At 32.9% G+C, this 20,519-nt stretch overlaps 2 protein-coding genes and 1 pseudogene across 3 annotated transcripts; 2 read left to right on the plus strand and 1 right to left on the minus strand.

Annotated features, from left to right (window-relative positions):
- Window positions 1-308: 308 nt before the first annotated feature.
- Window positions 309-9,349, minus strand: LOC149895348 (uncharacterized; annotated as a pseudogene). Its single transcript, XR_016458471.1, has 2 exons — window positions 8,536-9,349; window positions 309-2,118 (listed from the first exon to the last, which is right to left on the minus strand). The product of XR_016458471.1 is annotated as an uncharacterized LOC149895348 (transcript).
- Window positions 3,045-7,734, plus strand: LOC149895349 (uncharacterized). The gene is made up of 4 exons (XM_090118733.1): window positions 3,045-3,384; window positions 3,752-4,644; window positions 4,707-4,799; window positions 6,611-7,734. Exons 1-4 carry the CDS (start codon window positions 3,249-3,251, stop codon window positions 7,610-7,612), a joined length of 2,124 nt encoding a protein of 707 aa, XP_089974859.1. The 5' UTR covers window positions 3,045-3,248; the 3' UTR covers window positions 7,613-7,734.
- A 1,356-nt stretch (window positions 9,350-10,705) lies between the features above and the next one.
- On the plus strand, window positions 10,706-14,256 carry mmy (UDP-N-acetylglucosamine pyrophosphorylase mmy). Its single transcript, XM_090118839.1, has one exon. The coding sequence runs from the start codon at window positions 10,959-10,961 to the stop codon at window positions 12,414-12,416; it is 1,458 nt and encodes a 485-aa protein (XP_089974965.1). The 5' UTR covers window positions 10,706-10,958; the 3' UTR covers window positions 12,417-14,256.
- The last annotated feature ends 6,263 nt before the right edge of the window (window positions 14,257-20,519 follow it).

Below are 20,519 nucleotides of genomic sequence, written 5' to 3' on the forward strand. Positions count from 1 at the left end.
CACTTATAGGCGCACACGCATGTGTACACCCATAACAAGCAACCCTCCCAACTTTGCCATCGGCACGTAGCTATCTTTTAAGATTATGTTTATATAGTTATCACATTAGCGAAGTGGTATATGCCGGCTGCGCGAAGCTAGAGGAAAACATGGATTTTCAGAAAAAATTTAGCAAAAAATTTTTGATGCAATTTGTTGTTTGCATTTTTTACGTGATCAATCTATGCATAACTACAAGTCCCTTCGCGCTTAGTATACCAAAAGTGGGACACCCTGTATAGGCAAGTAAGGATTAAAATAAAGAGACATTTAAAAATAATATAAATTTATTTAATAATGCCAGCATATTCGCCGTAAATCAAGATACACTTCATAATAAAAAATGGTACTTTACTTGGCAAGCTCTTAAATTATATTTTTTTTTACTTTTCCCTGTTACAATTTAGGTACAATTTGTAATAATAATCAATGATATTATAAGAAATAAGGTGTAGATAAGTTACCAACACAACATTCGAGAGCGAGAGATAACTGAAGGAAAATACGGCTAATTAGCCAAATTCCGTTGCACCGCTTCCACGATTTTAACTTATCTACACTTTTTTTACTTATATCATCATTGATAATATCAAATCAATGTTTTGTTACACTCTTTTATTATTTATAATAACAGCAATAGGCGACCATAGAGTATGTACCTACACATTTTCTTTATTTTTTTACTAAGGCCATGACTTTACGAAACCAAAACATAAAATAAATTATATGTTTTATTTTTTGGAATTTGAGATCTAAAACATAATTTGAGATGAAGATCAACGATTATATAACAATAAAAGGCACTTTTTTTACATTATTAGCTTAAATTAGAATATTTTTTACAATAGTTAGAGTATAACATTAAAGTGTCTGTAGTACAGACACTTATGAGTAAAGTACTATAAATATACACTATGTATGGATATAGTGAATATTATTTTAAATGAAAATTTTTTGGCAATATTGATGACAATTTAGAAGTTGACTCAACTATTATTTCATACAGTTGATTATAGCAAAGTTATTAAAAGTTGAGTTGAGGATGAATTTTATAACAAGCTCTCAATTTTCACAAATTATTAAAGTGAAACTTTTATTACATCGTCTCAAACGTTTTGATCTGTGTAGCGCATGTCGCGTGACGGTCGGCTGCCGAGTAGGTATAAAGCAGTGTTCGGAACCGTTCGAACAGTTTCACTTTTACCGTGGTTTCATAAAACCACACAACATTTTTTTTATCTCAATTCTTCACTGTAGAAAAATTATTACGTATATCATAAATGCAGCTATATTTATCATCTCTCATTTACTTACAAAATTATAGTAAAATTTTTCTTTCAACAACTGTTTTAAACACTTTTCTATAGTTTTAGCAGTTTTTCAGAAATCTTGTTATTACTATAGAAATCAACTAGCTTTCAAAAAACTTTTGGCTATAGCTGCTTTTTTCATTTAACACCTGTTTCTATCTCTTATGTACCTAGATGAAGTTATTGAATGAGAAATCTTGCTATATATGATATTATAAGTAGAATGGTGTAGATAGCTCTAATAAAATTAGCCACATTTTACTTGTTGTCTCTTGCTCACAATAGTTGAATCATGCCATCTCATTTTGACGTCATATTGTGTGTGCGAGTGTCCATTGAAGATTAAATTTTGTATTTAATAATTTTTTTATAGCATTCAAATTTTTTGTAAATGAGAAATTTTTAAATAGAAAAAATTCGATCACGATTCCTGATTCAAACCCGCGTCTTTCGCCATTCTTTCGCCTTTGATCTCTAGGCCACCTGTGATCCTGACAGAGCTATTCTACTCTTTCGGTTTTATTGTTATCTACACCTTTTTACTTATAAAATCATTTTGAATATAGCCATTTATAGACTAGCTTTCCACAAATTTCCGGCTATAACCGCGTTTTTCACTCAACAGTTGTTCCCAACTCTTCGCTACTGTGTTATATAATTTCATCGTTGCTTTCGCGTCTTCGACGGAACTGTGTTCTCCGTGCTGTATGTCTATACCTAGGATTTCTTTTGCTAATCGTTTTAGGGAGGGCCTACCGCCTTTTGTAATCTGAAATGTAATGGAAATATTTATTTAAATGATAAAATTAATAAATTATAATCTAGATCTATTAGTATTATTTAGATTTATTGTAATACTAGCGGTCCGCCCCGGCTTCGCCCGTGGTACATATTTACGTTTTCTCTACATAAAAACCATCCTCATACTTCAAGGAATATAATAAAAAAAGAATTATCGAAATCGGTTCAGCCATTCTCGAGTTATGCGCTTACCAACACATTTTGCGATTCATTTTTATATATAAGAAGAATTGGAATTACAGTGCAATCCGTTTTTAATGACATTGAAGGGAAATATCAAACACGAATTATATTGACCGACCCGCGAAGGCGCAAAAAAAAACGAAATTTACTTATTAATAATTTATTGTAAAAAAATTACATTATAAATTATTTCTAACTTAAACTACGTCCCTCCCGGTTCAATGTTACATAACACACGTCATAATAAACGGACGTCATACAAAACATTTCATAGAAAATAAACAATCTCCTTTTTTTTGTTAGTACTTAATACATAGAAACAAAATAGAGATGCCTACACATTGAGACTCAAAACAAACAAAAAAAATTTTATATGAAAACCAACTTTGCTGTGTTATACGTCATAATAAGCAGTTGGTCAATAATACCAGAGTCATAATAAAAGGATTCTACTGTAGATTGAAATGAGTTTGTCAAAATGTGGACAGGATTTTAAGTGGTGTGACTTTTTAAGCTGATGAATAAGTATGTAGATGTGGATGCATTATCGGAACTTGAATAGTATTTTATATTGTGTATAATAAACTAAATTTTTAACTGGACGACTTGTTAGCTACATTATTCTGGTGATGATTTAGGTTATATTGTTATTTTTTCTATAAATAATTTAAGGTGATATGTTTAATATTTACAATTATATTTTCATAGCTCCATTCTTCAGATATAGTATTACCATGTAGTTTCCCTAACGTACTAGGTAGTGTCGCACTTTAAGATTTATATCGATTGTTTTTACTCGATTCGAATTTTAAAACCGTTATCTATAGCCTACGCATCCCTACCGCTCCAGTGACTTGCTCATTCCTTTTTAGTGCGCGGTAGTGAACGCACGTCGCTTAAAATTACATTTCAAATATGCCGAAAAGAAAGGCGGAAGACAAAATTAAGCGGTATAAAGAAAAAATAAAACGTTTAGAAGAGAAAACGAAAGGGCGTAAACATCGCCGTATTATTATAAATTCGGACTCAGAGAGTGATATCGAAAACGAAGGTAAGCAATTTTTAATTTTACAAGTGTTAACGAATTAATAATAATGTGTGCAATACAGTGTCTATAAGTCTGCCTGGAGGGTAACCGCGAGTTATACACGATGGTTAGACATGACACAAAAATTTAAGCCTGGAGGTTGACTGAGAGTCATACACGAAGGCATAATACATACAATGTACATTATGAGCATTTGACGAATACAAAAACTTTATTTTTATAATTATATAAACCTAATGTAAAACAACAAAGATTCATAAGATATTATAATATGTAATAAGATATTATTTTTTATTTTAAAACTACCTCCAAAAAAAAAAAAAAAAAAAGAAAAAAAAAAGTTATTTAAATTTTAACCTTATACTTTCAGATATCCAAATACCCGAAAATGATAATATTGAGGGAGTTGAGATTATGCACCATGATTACCCTAATATACAGGATGAATCATTACCGATGATACCGGTTGACATACCGTTAGCGAGTACATCAGTTATAGGCGACCCATTGTTATCGCAAAGATGCATGGACGGAGATAGTAAAAATGATGGCGAATTATCTGAAACTCCAAATCCTCCACAAGACCAAATTAATACGGGTCCAGAATCCTCAAATGAATTACATATAGAACTTGATCCAGAAATACGTCTTGCATTGGGGGACCCCATTGAAGACAGTCCTAAATATGGACCCAATATTCACAGCGACTTGACACAGCGCTGGTTGCCTATATTAAAGAAAGGATTGACCAAAGAAGTTAAAGAAAACTTGTTGAAGGAATATCATATTCCAGGTAACTGCAAATTACTAAAATCACCCAGTTTAAACCCCGAGATAGCCGCTGCTGTCGCAGAAGCAGTTCGGAGTAGGGATAAAAAGATGGAAGTAAAACAAAACCAATTAGGCTTTGCTATTACTGCTATTTCAAGAGCTATGGAAACCATCATTAATGATGGAAATAAAATTACTGCTATAAAACATCTTTCTAATGGTTGTAGAATTTTGACAGATCTACATTATACAGAAACACAAATTCGCACTAAATGTATTACTCCGTGTCTAGATAAATCTATACTGAACATAATCCAAGAAGAGGAAAGAGACGAATTCTTATTTGGTAGTCAATTGTCGGAAAAAATAAAGGCTGCAAAAGCCATTGAAAAACAAGGCTCACAAATTAAAAGAAGCATACCGCAACGAAATAATCAAGCTCAATCAACAAAAGGCAGATACACGGGAAACTGGCCACCTCCTCCTCGATATGCCTCGTCGTCGAGCAGGGGGGGGCGCGGCGCATACATGACGAGCAGATTACATCCGAACAGACAATTTCGCCCTCAAGCAGCGCAGCTGCCGCCACCGCAGTCGCAGGCGAAGCCAGCAACCAGACAACGTGCCCCAACACGTCAGTAGTTCAGGTACATGCAGGTCGATTAACTTTTTATTATGATTGTTGGCTACACATAACAAAAAATAAAACCGTGTTAGATTATATTTTAAATGGCTATCGTATACCATTAATAAATAATGTTTCACGACCGTATATACCAAATAAATCTTTATCATATAAAGAAAAACAAAAAATTCAACTTGCCATTAATAACCTTCTTGACTTAGGAGCTATTTCTGTATGCGAAAAACGCACTGAACAATTTCTTTCACCGATTTTTTTGATTCCAAAACCTAATGGGACAGATCGTTTTATTTTAAATTTAAAATATTTCAATAAATATGTAGAAAACGAACATTTTAAGATGGAGGATTATAGAAGTGTATGTACTTTATTATCAAAGAACAGTTACATGGCTAGTATTGATTTGAAAGAGTCATATTTATTAGTTCCTATACACCCAGAACATAAAAAGTATTTAAGGTTTCAGAATGAAGACGATTCACAAAATTTAATCACATATGAATTTAATGCAATCCCTTACGGCCTATCATCAGCACCAAGAACATTTACAAAAATTATGAAGGAAGTAATCGGTTACTTAAGGAAACGTGGTTTTAGTTCAGTAACATATTTAGATGATACCTTGTGTATCGAGAATTCTTACGAAAAATGTCTTTTGAACGTAAATGAAACTGTGAGAATCCTCGAATGTTTAGGTTTTATCATAAATTTCGAAAAGAGCTCGTTAGAACCAAAACGAACATGCAAATTTTTAGGTTATATGTTTGACACAGAAAATATGACTATGTACTTACCAGAAAACAAACAAAGTCATATATTACATTTAGTGAAAAAATTCAAAACATTACATAAATGTACCATTCGAGAATTCTCTCAATTTATAGGTGTGTTAACAGCCGCATGCCCGGCAATAAAATATAGTTGGTTATACACAAAGAAATTTGAAAGGGAAAAGTATCTCGCCCTCAAAAAATCTAACAATAATTACGATTCAATTATGAGACTGTCAAATAACATTTTACCAGATTTAAATTGGTGGGAAAGTAATATTTTAATATCTAAAAGCTTTATTACGCCTCCGATATACAAATTGACAATTTTCACGGACGCGTCAAGGTCAGGCTGGGGTGCTGTCTGCAATAATATGCGCGCTAATGGCCACTGGAAAGAAAGTGAGCTAAAATATCACATTAATTATTTAGAGCTTAAAGCAGCATTTTTTGGCCTTAAATGTTTTGCCTATAATGTTACCAATTGCGCTATATTGATGCGAATCGACAACACAACGGCTATTAGTTATATCAACAGAATGGGTGGTATACAATTCCCACACCTTAATGAATTAACGAGATCCATTTGGCAGTGGTGCGAAGAACGCGACTTGTGGTTATTTGCATCTTATATCAACTCCAAAGAAAATAAAGAAGCTGACACTGAATCACGCAGAATTAATCCCGACACTGAAATAGAACTATGTTCGAATGCTTTTCAAAAAATCATTAATAAACTAGGTAAAGTTGATATAGATTTGTTTGCATCTCGCACCAATGCCAAATGTAGGGTATACGTTTCCTGGAGACCAGACCCAGATGCACTTACGGTTGATGCTTTTACAATATCATGGTCAAAATATTATTTTTACTGTTTTCCCCCTTTTGCAATAATTCAAAAATGTTTACAAAAAATTGTCAGCGAAAGGTCTACTGGAATTTTAGTTTTTCCTTATTGGCCCACCCAAGTGTGGTTTCCTTTGTTGAGCAATATTATAATATCAGATATTATTTTTCTAAAAAATGCAATTCGGTCAGATTACAGGCTACATCTTCCCACGCAGACTATCCTGGCAGCAGCCATTGTCTCCGGGAAGCCTTCAAAAAACAAGGCATTCCATCAGAAGCGATATATCTAATGGTCTCTTCGTTGGCGGAAAACACTATTAAACAATATAACACATCGTTCAAACTTTGGTGGAATCATTGTTTAACCAATCATATAAACTACTTAGAAGCACCAAAATCAGAGGTAATTTTATTTCTTACTAAGCAATATGAGAATGGAGCTTCATATGGCACATTAAATAGCCATCGTTCAGCTATATCACTGCTGCTAGGCAATAATATAGGTTCTGATGTACAAGTGACACGGTTACTAAAAGGAGTCTTCAAATGTAGACCTAATATACCTAAATATAACACCATATGGGACCCACAAGTAACTTTAGACTTTATGGATAAATGGTTCCCTCATACAAATTTATCATTATGTCAACTTTCAAAAAAGTTGGCAACTCTTTTGGCCCTTTGTACAGCACATCGCGTACAAACATTGTCTTTAATAAAAACTAATAGTATTGTAGTTCATAAAAATCAAATTATTATAACCATTACAAATTTAATTAAAACCTCTGCTATCAATCGCGAGCAGCCAACCTTAGTCATACCATATTTCACTGACAAACCTAGCATTTGTCCTGCAAAATGTTTGGAAGATTACCTAGAAATTACTAAAAATATTAGAAATGGTTCTTCAAACTTATTTGTAACTTACAAACGTCCCCATAAGCCGGTGACGTCACAAACCATCAGTCGATGGATTAAAAGTATGTTAGCAGAGAGTGGCATTGACGTGACGAAATTTAGCGCTCATAGCACGCGTCACGCCTCAACATCGGCCGCCCGCGCCGCAGGCGTATCCATAGACTCAATACGCAAAACAGCTGGATGGACGGCTTCATCACAGACGTTTGCAAAATTTTATAATCGTCCCATTATTTCACAAGAGGTAGCTAGGTCTGTCTTTGATAATGGTATTGACTAAGGTTGATTGATTATATAAAAATTGTATAAAATTATTGGAGATTGTTATTTATTTTGATTGTTATATTGATTGTTATATTTATTTTGATTGTTATATTGATTTGGAAGTTATTAAAATAAAAATCATTTTTGTTTCAATAAGCTGTGTTTTATTTTATTTTATTTTATACGATTCCTACCAAAACTTTTAGAAAATATCTATTCATTACTTCAGTTCTCTGAACATCTACATGGTAATACTATATCTGAAGAATGGAGCTATGAAAATATAATATATGATCAAACGAACTTCTAGAAGGAAGTTCGATCATTATTATATGAATAGCTCCATTCGAAGATATAAGAACCCACCCACCTCAACCCTTTGTAAAAGTTTTGGTATCTCTAAAAAGAATGAGCAAGTCACTGGAGCGGTAGGGATGCGTAGGCTATAGATAACGGTTTTAAAATTCGAATCGAGTAAAAACAATCGATATAAATCTTAAAGTGCGACACTACCTAGTACGTTAGGGAAACTACATGGTAATACTATATCTTCGAATGGAGCTATTCATATAATAATGATCGAACTTCCTTCTAGAAGTTCGTTTGATCATATATTATGGCCCGGTTTGATTAAATCAAAGATTGTTATGGCTATAAAATAAATAAATTAATAAATTTTTCAGGACAATTTTCACACACGGCACAATCTGATCCCATACTAAGCTTTCGCTTGCGTTATCGAAACCAGATGGCTGATAAACATACATATATTATAATTTATACTCATATAGATAATTAACACCCAGACACAGAGCAAACATCAATGTTCATCACATAAATATTTGGGTGGGAATGGAACCCACAACCTCCGGTTTAGAAGGCAGGGCCACTACCAACCAAGCCAACCGATCAGTCAAGAATATAATTAAGAATACCAACCTTCTGAAACGGCTCATATTTAGATGTATCTCTAATATTTTTGTTCGGATGTGACAAGAAAAGCACACTAAGGTCAGTCTTCGGAGAATGTCCCACTAGAATTCGTCCCTTCAATATTTCCGAGACCTCCTTCTGAACTACATTAAAATCTTCACCGTTTAACATATCCTCCTCTCTTACACCACTTATTTGCGTTCTATAGTCTACGACCTGTTCCCGCGCTTTCACAAACTTGTCATAAATGCAGTCACCAGTCACCGAATTTGTTGACCAGGGAAACCCGAGCAATCATGTGGTCTTCGCCATTATACCCTATACCAACCATCTCGCAATCCATCGCTATAAACTTTGTTAATTTATTCTTTTTACCCTCCCTAACATCCTTTTTATCGTCATTAGAAAGTGGACTAACTACTTGTGCAGATTTATTATCTATATTCAGAGATTTCAAGTTGTTCTCAACGGTGTCTTGGTCGTTGTTTTTTTTCTTTCGTCCCCGCCTAAATGTGCCAGTAAAGTGCTCTTTTTTATCTGTAGTCGCTGGTTTTTCGTTCGGTTTCTCCATTAACGACGTGGATTGCTGTAATTTCTGCCAGTTTGCATCTTTATCACCTCTTTTTACTATTTCAGAATTTTCGACCATATTTACATTGGCGATTTGTTCATATAGTGATTTAACAAAATAATATGTAGTGGAAAACACACAATATATGATATTCAACACGAAATCGATTATTATCAGCAACAAAATAATAAAGTCGTTGAACGAAAATGACATATTTTATTTTGACAACAATTCCGCTGTCCGCATGGCTTCTGCACTCTAAATCACAGATTAAGTATTAGTTACTACGTAACTCTAAATGTATCTACAGACGCTCCGATTTGGTTGGTGCCAACCATATCGGAACCGACAAGGCAACCATTCCAACATTGCTACAGATTGTCCGACGGTTGGCCTTCCAGCTGTCAGTTGACCATAGAGTAATATGTCAGTTGACCATAGTACGAAGAGAATGGGCTAAATTCTACTATAGAAATAGAGAAAATTACAGTCATATGCGGCTCTTACAACTTATTTTTTAAGGTTTTTAATGTAGCCGCACTGTCAATTTTTTTTAATACTTCTAACATAATAAAATACGCTTGATTTCTGGCATCTCTATTTGCGTAATCTTTGTTACTTAAGTCCCACAAACAGGGAAAGTCTTTATATAGTTCCAGCAATTTTATTAATATGTCACGTTCGGTGACCGTAACTCCCTCGGCGTTCATGTTGACGTCCTACACCGGCGGCGTTGCGAATGTGAATGAGCCAATTACCTATGGAATGAGCCGATTTGGTCGGAACAAAGCTTCCAGACGTTCCAATTTGGTTGGATCGGATAGGAAGTTGGTTTGGTCGGTACCGCCGGCGCATCCGACCACGTCAAACCAATATTAATAATAATTATGTCGGACCGACCGCTCTCTACACTTTCCGATTTGGTCGTGGTCGGATGGTTGGCACCAACCAAATCGGAGCGTCTGTAGATGCTATAACCATAGAATATAAAAACATCAATGTTACTAGTATGATATTGTATACTCCCTAATTCCCATTGAATAAAATTACTATCTACAATATATTAATAAATAAATAATTATGTACATATTGTTAATATAATATAAATTCTTTATATACGCACTAAAACAATAAACTAATCGAAATTTGAAACTGAAATCAAATTTAAGAATATTATATTATTAGAAATTAAAAAAAAAAATTTTACTTAATATAAAAGCTTTTATTTAATTTTGTTAAAGAAATAAATATGTAAATAACAACAAAGTGATATATAAACGCAAAATTTATTAGATCCTGGTAAACTTAATTTCACCGAAAATAAGTAAAATTTAGATGGATCCCTTTCATAGATAACAGAAAGTTCGTCCAGAAACTTATAGTCACAGCAAAATTAAAAAAGTTAAGCTAATTAATTGATTAATGTTTGTACAATTATGAATAAATTTAATTAATAACATATTAATTATTTTATACAACCTACATAATTTTATCTCAATTTAAATTTTTGAATGTTATCGCTATGACGTGCGACAGCTGTTATGACACTTACATAATTGATTTGACTTTGACTGTCCAATCAATATACATTGCTGTATTTGTGAAATGACGTACAATTATTTACTTTAATAAATTATCAGTGTACATTAAATGGAAAAGTGGCTGTGCTAAAGTATTACACAAGAATGTAAATAAACAAAAATGTCTCGAAATGTCAGAAGTTAGGCCGACGTGTTTCGTTGTGGTGGGGTGTATCGTGAAAATGTACGAAGGTGATGTGGAACTCGATCAGTATACACTTTCTAATCGCGGCGATCGGTCTCGATAAGATATAGAACGTTGAAAACCGCGCGCTAAAATGTCGTATGAAAACCTCAAGGAATACGTCAGTGCTCACGGTCAAGAACATCTCTTGGAATATTGGCCGGAACTGAGTGACAATGAGCGGGAACAATTGGCGGGAGAAATCCGGAAGTTGGATCTCGCCGAAACTAATGAAATATTTAGACGCGCGAACGAAGCTACTAAAGTTATATTGGAAAAATTCGACGATGATTTGAAGCCGATACCGCAGACTCATTACGAATCTGTGCCTGGTTTAAACGAAGAAAAAATTACGGAGTATGAAAACATCGGTTTTAAAGAAATTTCTGATGGTAAAGTTGGTGTTTTGTTATTAGCTGGTGGACAAGCTACTAGGCTCGGATTCGGACACCCGAAAGGCATGTATGATGTTGGTTTACCATCTCATAAGACATTATTCCAAATACAAGCAGAAAGAATCTTGCGAGTTCAACAAATGGCAGAAGAAAGAACCGGAAAGTATGGTAACATTACTTGGTATATCATGACGTCTCAACATACTAGAGGTCCTACAGCTAAATTCTTCAAAGACCACTCATACTTTGGTTTAAGTGAAGAGAACATTGTCTACTTCGAACAGGGAACACTGCCTTGCTTTGATTTTGATGGTAAAATATTATTAGACGAGAAACACCATATTGCGTCCGCACCAGATGGAAACGGAGGGCTGTACAGAGCATTAAAAACCCAAGGCGTTTTAGATGACATCAAAAAACGCGGTATCCAACACTTGCATGGACACTCCGTTGACAATATCCTGATTAAAGTAGCAGATCCAGTGTTTATCGGTTATTGTAAGAGTAAGAACGCAGACTGTGCAGCTAAAGTTGTTCAGAAATCCTCACCAAGTGAACCTGTAGGCGTCGTATGCAGAGTGAACGGACATTACAAGGTTGTAGAATATTCAGAACTGACTGACGAAGCCGCTGAGCGACGCAATCCGGACGGCCGACTTACCTTCTCCGCTGGAAATATATGCAACCATTATTTCTCGTCTGAATTCCTTCACAAAATCGCCGATTTCGAGCGTAAACTCAAACTGCACATCGCCAAAAAGAAGATACCGTACGTTGAGAGCGGTGTACGCCACAAGCCGTCCGAACCGAACGGTATAAAGATCGAAAAGTTTATTTTTGACGTCTTTGAGTTCGCTGAGAACTTTATTTGTTTGGAAGTGGCTAGAGATGTGGAGTTTTCGGCGTTGAAGAACGCAGATGCTGCAAAGAAAGACTGTCCCTCTACAGCTAAGCAGGATATTTTGAACTTACACAGAAAGTACATTAGAGAAGCTGGCGGTGTGATCGCTGATGATATTGATGTAGAAATATCTCCCCTGCTCTCTTATGGAGGCGAAAACCTTAAGGAATTGGTAAATAACGAAGTGTTCACCATATCTCCCTTCCATTTGAAAAGCATGCAAGAATCTAACGGTTACCAAAATGGGAACCATTGATGTATTAAAATTAAAAAGCAATAACACAAGCCTTAAAATTAATAAAAATGCCTGAAAAATATTGAAAAGCAATCAAATTAACGATTTAAATTCGCATTTAAAACTAATAAGAAACTTATAGGATTAGTCTAAAATTTCATTTTTTTTTCTTTTTTATTGCATAACAGCACAAGCACATAACATAATTTAGAGTCAAATATTTTTCTATATTTTAATTGCAAGAATGTATAAAATTATTTTATTTTTATATTCATTCCATTTTAATTCAAAATCAATTTTGCTGATGTTACTTTTTAGCACATATCTTGATACAATTTTGATTTCAAAATAATTTGCCTAATGATGTAGATATGACTAAATTAGCTAAATACTATGGGACTGCCATTAAAAATGACTTATTAATGATAGTCATTATTTTTTTTGTAATTAATGATATACATTTTTTATCATTAATTAATAATTATTATTATTACAACTAATTACTTGGTGATATTACTTCATAGAAATTAGTATGTAACTTAGTACTAGTGAATAACATCAATAATTAATAGTAGCTATGAAAGAGCCTTTTCAAATTTCATTAAATTTTAATCATTTTTATAATCAAAATTAGTTTAATTAATTATACATATATATTAATCTATATCAATGGATAATAATATAAAACATTTTTTTGGTTTACAAAATCGGATACTAAAAAGTATTGCTATTATTTACATAAATGAAAAGTAATATAATATACATAATATATTAATTTCATTAATTCGAAATTTCTAGTCAATACATAAAAAATAAACAAAAATTTATATCAGAGATCTCAAAATATTTTTGAGTTTTAATCTTGTTTTCCATATATATATTTGTTGTTATTAAATTTAAATTATATTTCTTGATTTTTTTTAACTTTATGGCCTAAACTTTATGGAACGCATCACATTGTAAATATATATATTAGTTTAGTTCTTTATAATATATAGGAACGCTAGATTGTAATTTAAATACAGTACATAAAAGGTAATCTATACTATAATATTATAAAGCTGAAGAGTTTGTTTGTTTGAACGTGCTAATCTCAGTAACTACTGCTCTGATTTGAAAGTTCTTTCGGTGTTAGATAGCCTATTTATCGAGGAAGGCTATAGGCTATATATTATCACGCTAAGACCAACAGGAGCGGAGCAATGCGGTTGAATCCGCGGGGCACAGCTTGTAAAATATTTACTGATGCATGAAAAACAAATAAAAATCACAAGGAATTGTACTAAATTGAAATCAAATTTTTCTTTACCTTTTATGTACTAAAAGTAATTATTTTTTTAATTCCATGTACTTAAATAAGTATTTTTATTGTATGTTCCCTATGATGAAATGGTTTATTTCATGTAATAATTACTGGGAACACTTTATTTTTATGTAATAAACATCATAAATGTTATTAAACATATAGGTATAATATTTTCATCTCTACTTGATGAAATCAGAAAATAAAATACTGTTCGTAGAATATTACTTAGAGCGAGCGCGCACGAGCAACTTTGTCTCCGCAACTATTTTGTCTCTCCACCCATGGGCTAGTATGAAAGTGCGCGCACGTAGCGACGCAACTCCCCATACAAATTGATGGGAGAGACAAAATAGTTGCGGAGACAAAGTTGCTCGTGCGCGCTGGCTCTTATAGTTTTTTTTCTTAAAGTCTAGGTATCTATTTTAAGTTAATGTTTCTAAAATTATTGATATCATATTGAACAAAAAGACCACACGCAGTAAAGTTTGTTAAAAATGTAACCATTTAATATGAACTATTACAAAATTATAGCCTTTGTTGTAACAATTTTTTTTATTTGGTTTTTAGGGTTCCGTAGCCAAAATGGCAAAAACGGAACCCTTATAGTTTCGTCATGTCCGTCTGTCCGTCTGTCCGTCTGTCCGTCTGTCACAGCCGATTTACTCGGAAACTATAAGTACTACAGTGATGAAATTTGATGGGAATATGTGTTGTATGAACCGCTACAAAAATATGACACTAAATAGTAAAAAAAAGAATTGGGGGTGGGGCCCCCCATACATGTAACTGAGAGATGAAATTTTTTTTTTCGATGTACATACCCGTGTGGGGTATCAATGGAAAGGTCTTTTAAAATGATATAAAGTTTTCTAAAAAACATTTTTCTTAAAGTGAACGGTTTTTGAGATATCAGCTCTCAAAGTCGTAAAAAGTATGTCCCCCCCCCTCTATTTTTATAACTACGGGGTATAAAATTCTAAAAAAAATAGAGGTGATGCATGCTAATTAACTCTTTCAACGATTTTTGGTTTGATCAAAGTATCTCTTATAGTTTTTGAGATAGGTTGATTTAACTGTAATTTATTATATTTGCTGCTACGGAACCCTTTGTGCGCGAGCCCGACTCGCACTTGGCCGGTTTTATTATTTTTTATTTCTCAAGGTTTAATACATTAAAAAATTATGTGATGTATTCAATAAATTGTTGATATTATGTACTTAATTAGTTTGAATTTATAACAACATACCCAGATTTTTGTCCTTTAAGTAAAAACTTTTTCCTATTTTTTTACACTTAGTTAAAAATTAGGAACACAATTATCATTTTGAGGTGAAGTTTACCACAATATTTTTCTTGCCTTGCAGTTTCTTGCCTGTTCTTCTCAGTAGATACTGCTTTCCGAATCGGTGGTAAATGTTGAAAATATGTAATGACGTTTCAAAAGTGCTTCTAGAAGAAGTCTAATTGAATAAATAAATGTTTGAGTTTGTGTTATTATAACTGTGGTAAAAATCATGGAGTTAAACAGCCTTTCTATCTTTTAGGTAGGTAAATGCATATTCCATCAATCAATACAAATCAAATAACTTTATTTTGCTCGTTTTAATTTGCTCCCAAGTCCCATAAGTTATAACCCGTACGAAATTCAAACTAAGTAGGTACCTAGTACCTACCATCGCATAGTCAATGTATTTTATTTCGATTCTTCAGTATTTATTTTCACCGAGTGTGCGTACATGTGTCGTTAAATCGAATTTATCCAAAATCCAAATAATGAAAATTGACATTGATTGAAAATTTCCGCGCCAAATGAGCATTGAAAAGAGTTCGCGTTTTCGTGTTTATTAATTACGTAAGTATATTAACTTGATTCAACCGAACAAATGCAATTATCAGCTAGTTTAAATAATATACTTACCAGTGTTGTATGTTGCAATCTTATTGTAGCAACAATAAAACAAGATTGCAGTTTTCACGATTGAATTCAAACAAATGAAGGTTAAACGATTTTGTTCTTTTTTAATTTTAACTATTTCCGCATTTATAGTTGCCAGTCGTAATAACCTTGTTTTGACATTTATTTCGGTTAACTTTTTCTTAAGTTTAAAAATTAAATTTAATATTTGAAATCGGCGAAAATGTAGTTATAATACGTAGTTATTTATGTAAATTGATTAATAAATACATTAGTATAAAGTTTAAACTGCCAGTATGGTCAAAGACAATTCCAATGAGATGTTTCCAACTTTCAACGCGGTAAAAGTAGCATAGATCTCTTCCTAGTTTCTAGCCTTCTAACTATCTCTAATAACAAGAACCATAAAATCTTTTCAATGCGACGCGACAGGAAGACAACAAACAAAGAATTTCGTATACAAATATTGTAGATGTGGAATAACGTATACCTATAGGCTGTGTATATGCAGATACTGCAAAAGTCGAACCCTGAAATCAGTTACTTATTATTAAAAGGATCATCTTTTTCGTCAAGTATAATATTATAATAGAATTACAAAAGCTGTTTATACTTTATATGTAAGAACGCAGCAAAACCAGTTACCTAATATGGCCGACTCTGAGTAATTTATTACAAAATTTGGTATGATTTCACTGTCATGAGCGAAGCGATAGAGTAAGCGGAAATAAAGTTAAGACAAAAGATTGCAGTATCCTATGAAAAAAGAAATCATTTTTACTAATATGTACTACTCAGTACTACTTTTCTTTTTTTTTCTTCCGCGCCAGCAGTGTATGTACTCACGAGTGAGACACATAATATAATATTATGTCACAGGCATTGAGTTACTATGTTCATGGGCACAGGGTATATTTTGTAGTAGGTATTGTATCATAAATTTTTTATTTTAAATATATTCATCTCTAAAGTATCACAAGCATTCCTAAATAGAAGAGAAAACCAATAACAAACAAAATGAAACCAGAGTAATTAAAAAAATACCGGCCGAATTGAGAACCTCCTCCTTTTTTTGAAGTCTGTTAAAAATGTAATAACCAATTTTTTAAATAATATCGCTTTCGCTTATTAGAATAAACCCAAAACTATTTTCGTCATATTGCATATTTTCATTACATTTTATGAAACAAATGAAAGCAATTTGCATTGTTTTAAATTACTTTGTAATTAAAATTTGCAAGCTTTATTACGCGGGAGAGTCAGAGAGTGAGTAATCGGATGATATACCTATATATGCTCGGAGCAATTATAGTTAATTGCTCCGAGTATATATGTATGTTGGTCTCTTTCTATTTTTTTTTATTAGAGATAATAATTACTAGGAGCAAAATAGAGCGGAAATGTCATTTAATTCAATGTTTTTCTGTATTTTCTATTCCTAAAAGGTAATTTTCCGCGTTAAATGGTAGGTTGAAAGTTTAATAATAGCCTTATTTTAAAGCAGCGAAACCCTAATCTTCTATAATATAAAAATGAATCCCAAAATGTGTTGGTAAGCGCATAACTCGAGAACGGCTGAACCGATTTCGATAATTCTTTTTTTATTATATTCCTTGAAGTACGAGGATGGTTCTTATGTAGAGAAAACGTAAATATGTATCACGGGCGAAGCCGGGGCGGACCGCTAGTTATTAATATTATTAATCATATTATTATATCGAGTATTATTCACTCAATGATGATAGATCTATGAAGAATAAAGTCAGCCATTGTGTTTCTAAAATTGCGCGCCAATTTAAACGCCAAACGAAAGAGAAAGGTGTATAAAGGTCAAAATATTAGATTGCAAGATATGTAGGTCAATTTTTGTTGCGTACTTTAATACACTATTAAAGGTAATAACGAAAAACAATTATATTTTACTATTACAATTATGATAGAAAAATTGCTCACTCCAGTTTTTTCAGTTTTAAGAAACTACCTACTTAGATAATAGTTTGAAACTCAAACTCAAAACTTAACGTTTATTCATTCATCTAGACTTTGTTAAGAAATGCTTTTGTGTCGTCAAAATACATTATTTAAAATTAACCACCTCTTCAGTAAGCAGTCTCTACATAAACGAGTAGAGACTGCTTACTGCTTACTTTACCGGCAAGAAAGTCTATAACTAACTACCTATTTGTATTAAATTTAAAGCGAAGACTTTGGTCTAATGATATTACTTGCTTTGTGGTGTAATGGTTGTATAAAAATTGTGTATAAAAACATAGACAAATTTACGAAAATTTTATTCAACGGAACCACATTGTTTAAATAATCCTCTAGAACTTATTGGTATCTATAGTTACAATCCTAGACATTTGAAATTTCAACATTCCCACAACATGAGTCGTCTTTACAGCATTATAATAAAAGGTCACACGTAAAAGGTCATGCTATAAGTCATATAAATGCATCTTTTTTGCAGATAATAGATCATATATTCAGGTTTGGCATTAAAACGAAAGTTTGAACACGCGGGTGCCAAAGAAGTTTCACTTCTGACACGTGTGCTCGGCTTACACGCTCTTTTTTAAGAATAAAAGACAGTTATACAGACATTAAAAATAAAATAATATACCTATAATCATGGACGTATAAAAAAAGACGGACACCGTATTACGAACAAACAACGTGAAGCCACCATAGTAAGCTAGCGATCGTGTAAAGACAATAAACACGCACACACTCTCACCATAGTAAGCTAGTCGGCCGCCATTACGTCGTGAACTACCGACTGATTAACTGCGTCACTGTTTCACAAAAAATATTTAAAATGCCGTCTTGCGTGGTTAAATGGTGTCGCAACAGTACAATTTTAAATAACAAAACATAAGGGATTACATTCCACAGGGAAGCAAGTTATTCCTTTTATGTTTTAATGACAAAATTATTACTGCAAAATTTATAGAAAAAAATACAGCCGCCATTGTCATCAACACAGCTGTTGCCATGGCAACATGGCACACACACATGGATGTTTCGCCGCCATTACTAGGCTTCACTCAATGTTTAGGCGATATACCGTCCGTCTTTTTTTATACGTCCATGCCTATAATATACACATTACACAACCTATATAAATAAAAATAATATACCAAAATCGTCGCCTTACTCCGTGACTTTACGGTAAATGCCATGACGCGACTTTGAAATTTTACTCTACGCGCTTAGAAGTTTCACACCAAAACTGGATCGATTTGGATATAGCTTTCGCTGACAGTCGACAGATAGCTGATTAGGACTTGGGTTATACATTACCTACTAAAAGTTAAGTATATGATTACATTTCTTACTATACACTTATCCTTCATCGAAATAAAATGTCGTATTTTTTAAGGATTACCCGCGAGTTTCGTACCTAAACACTTACAAATGCAATCCATTACCAAAAAATATTGACCTCAAAATAATTGTAATATCATCATCTTGTAACTCAGAAGAAAAATATTCAAAAATTTCACAATAATCTCGGTATATCTGTGGTCAAAAAACTATTCATGGAATTCAGATATTACTCACTTGAACCATACCTACTTGAACGCATGCTGAATATTTATTTGCTTAGTCTACGCGTTGATATATAATCTGTAGTATAATCTACATGTTTTATTTATTATCTATGTACTAGCTTTATGCCCGCTTTGTCCAACTCAAAATATTATTTGTTCTAAAACGTTTTTCGAGAACGAATCTGATAGAACCCGCATCAAAATCCGTTGCGTAGTTTTAAAGATTTACCTACGCATAGTTAAATAGGGATAGCAGGAACCGACTTTGTTTTATGCTATACAGTATGTAATATAATTATAGTGGTCAATGGTCAATACATAGATATATATTTGAATGTTGTAAAAATTATCTTAATGTTATATTTTTACGCTTGCGGGAAACAGAAAGGTGATTTGCAAAAAGTTTAAAAGCTCTTGATTGGATAAGGCATTACTGTTATGATGTATTATCCATAGGTCGCTGATTCATCCGGCTCGAAGGACCACATAATACCTATGTTCTTGCAATAGAGGTCTGTTTTGAATGAGGGTTGAGGCTTGAAATAAAAAATGCGTTCTCTCACGACGATCGTTTATTTGCGACTGACTATCTAATAACATCATAACAATTACCGTTAAATGATGCATAAAAAATATTAAATGTGATAAAATGATGTTTGTAAGCACTTTGCACACAAATATAATTAATAAAGATTGAATTATTTACAATCTAAGTTTACAATCCTACTAATATTATGGGAAAGTTTGTGGGGATGGATGGATGTTTATTACTCTTTCACGCCAATACTACTAACCGATTGCAATGAAATTTGGTATGGAGGTAGCTGAAGACCCAAAATAAGACATAGGTCACTTTTTATCACGGAAATCCCACAGGAACGGGAACTATGCGGGATTTTCTTTAAAAACGCGGGCGAAGCCGCGTGCGGAGATCTAGTAAATACATAATAATTGTTTGTGCTTGTTCTTTTATTTCATTTTGTTGATAAGCACCAAATTTTTAATCATACCAAAATGCACAAAATATAGTCCACAATCTTTTTTTTTTAAGCGTTTACACGTTGATTATCACGAAACTGATTACTCAGAAAAGCATACGTTCTATCATTCCGTTAAAATAATAAAAAAGATGTCGCATAACTGCGTCTGAATTATAATTCACTATAACCTGTTACCTCCGTGAACTTTTACACGATTGCAAATCGTCCTTGACATTTCTACAACGTGTGGACGCGGCACATTTCTGACATTTTTAAATGGCGGGAATCTGTTTTTTTTTAATCATCTTCGTTTATTTTTTACTGTTATTTATATTATTGAAGCATTTCATTTTATTGAATTAATCATT

Source organism: Colias eurytheme, chromosome 31 (genome assembly GCF_061535395.1).
Source record: "Colias eurytheme isolate Ceu_HAF_F1 chromosome 31, ilColEury1 Martin Lab GWU primary, whole genome shotgun sequence".
Classification (NCBI taxonomy): Eukaryota; Metazoa; Arthropoda; class Insecta; order Lepidoptera; family Pieridae; genus Colias; species Colias eurytheme.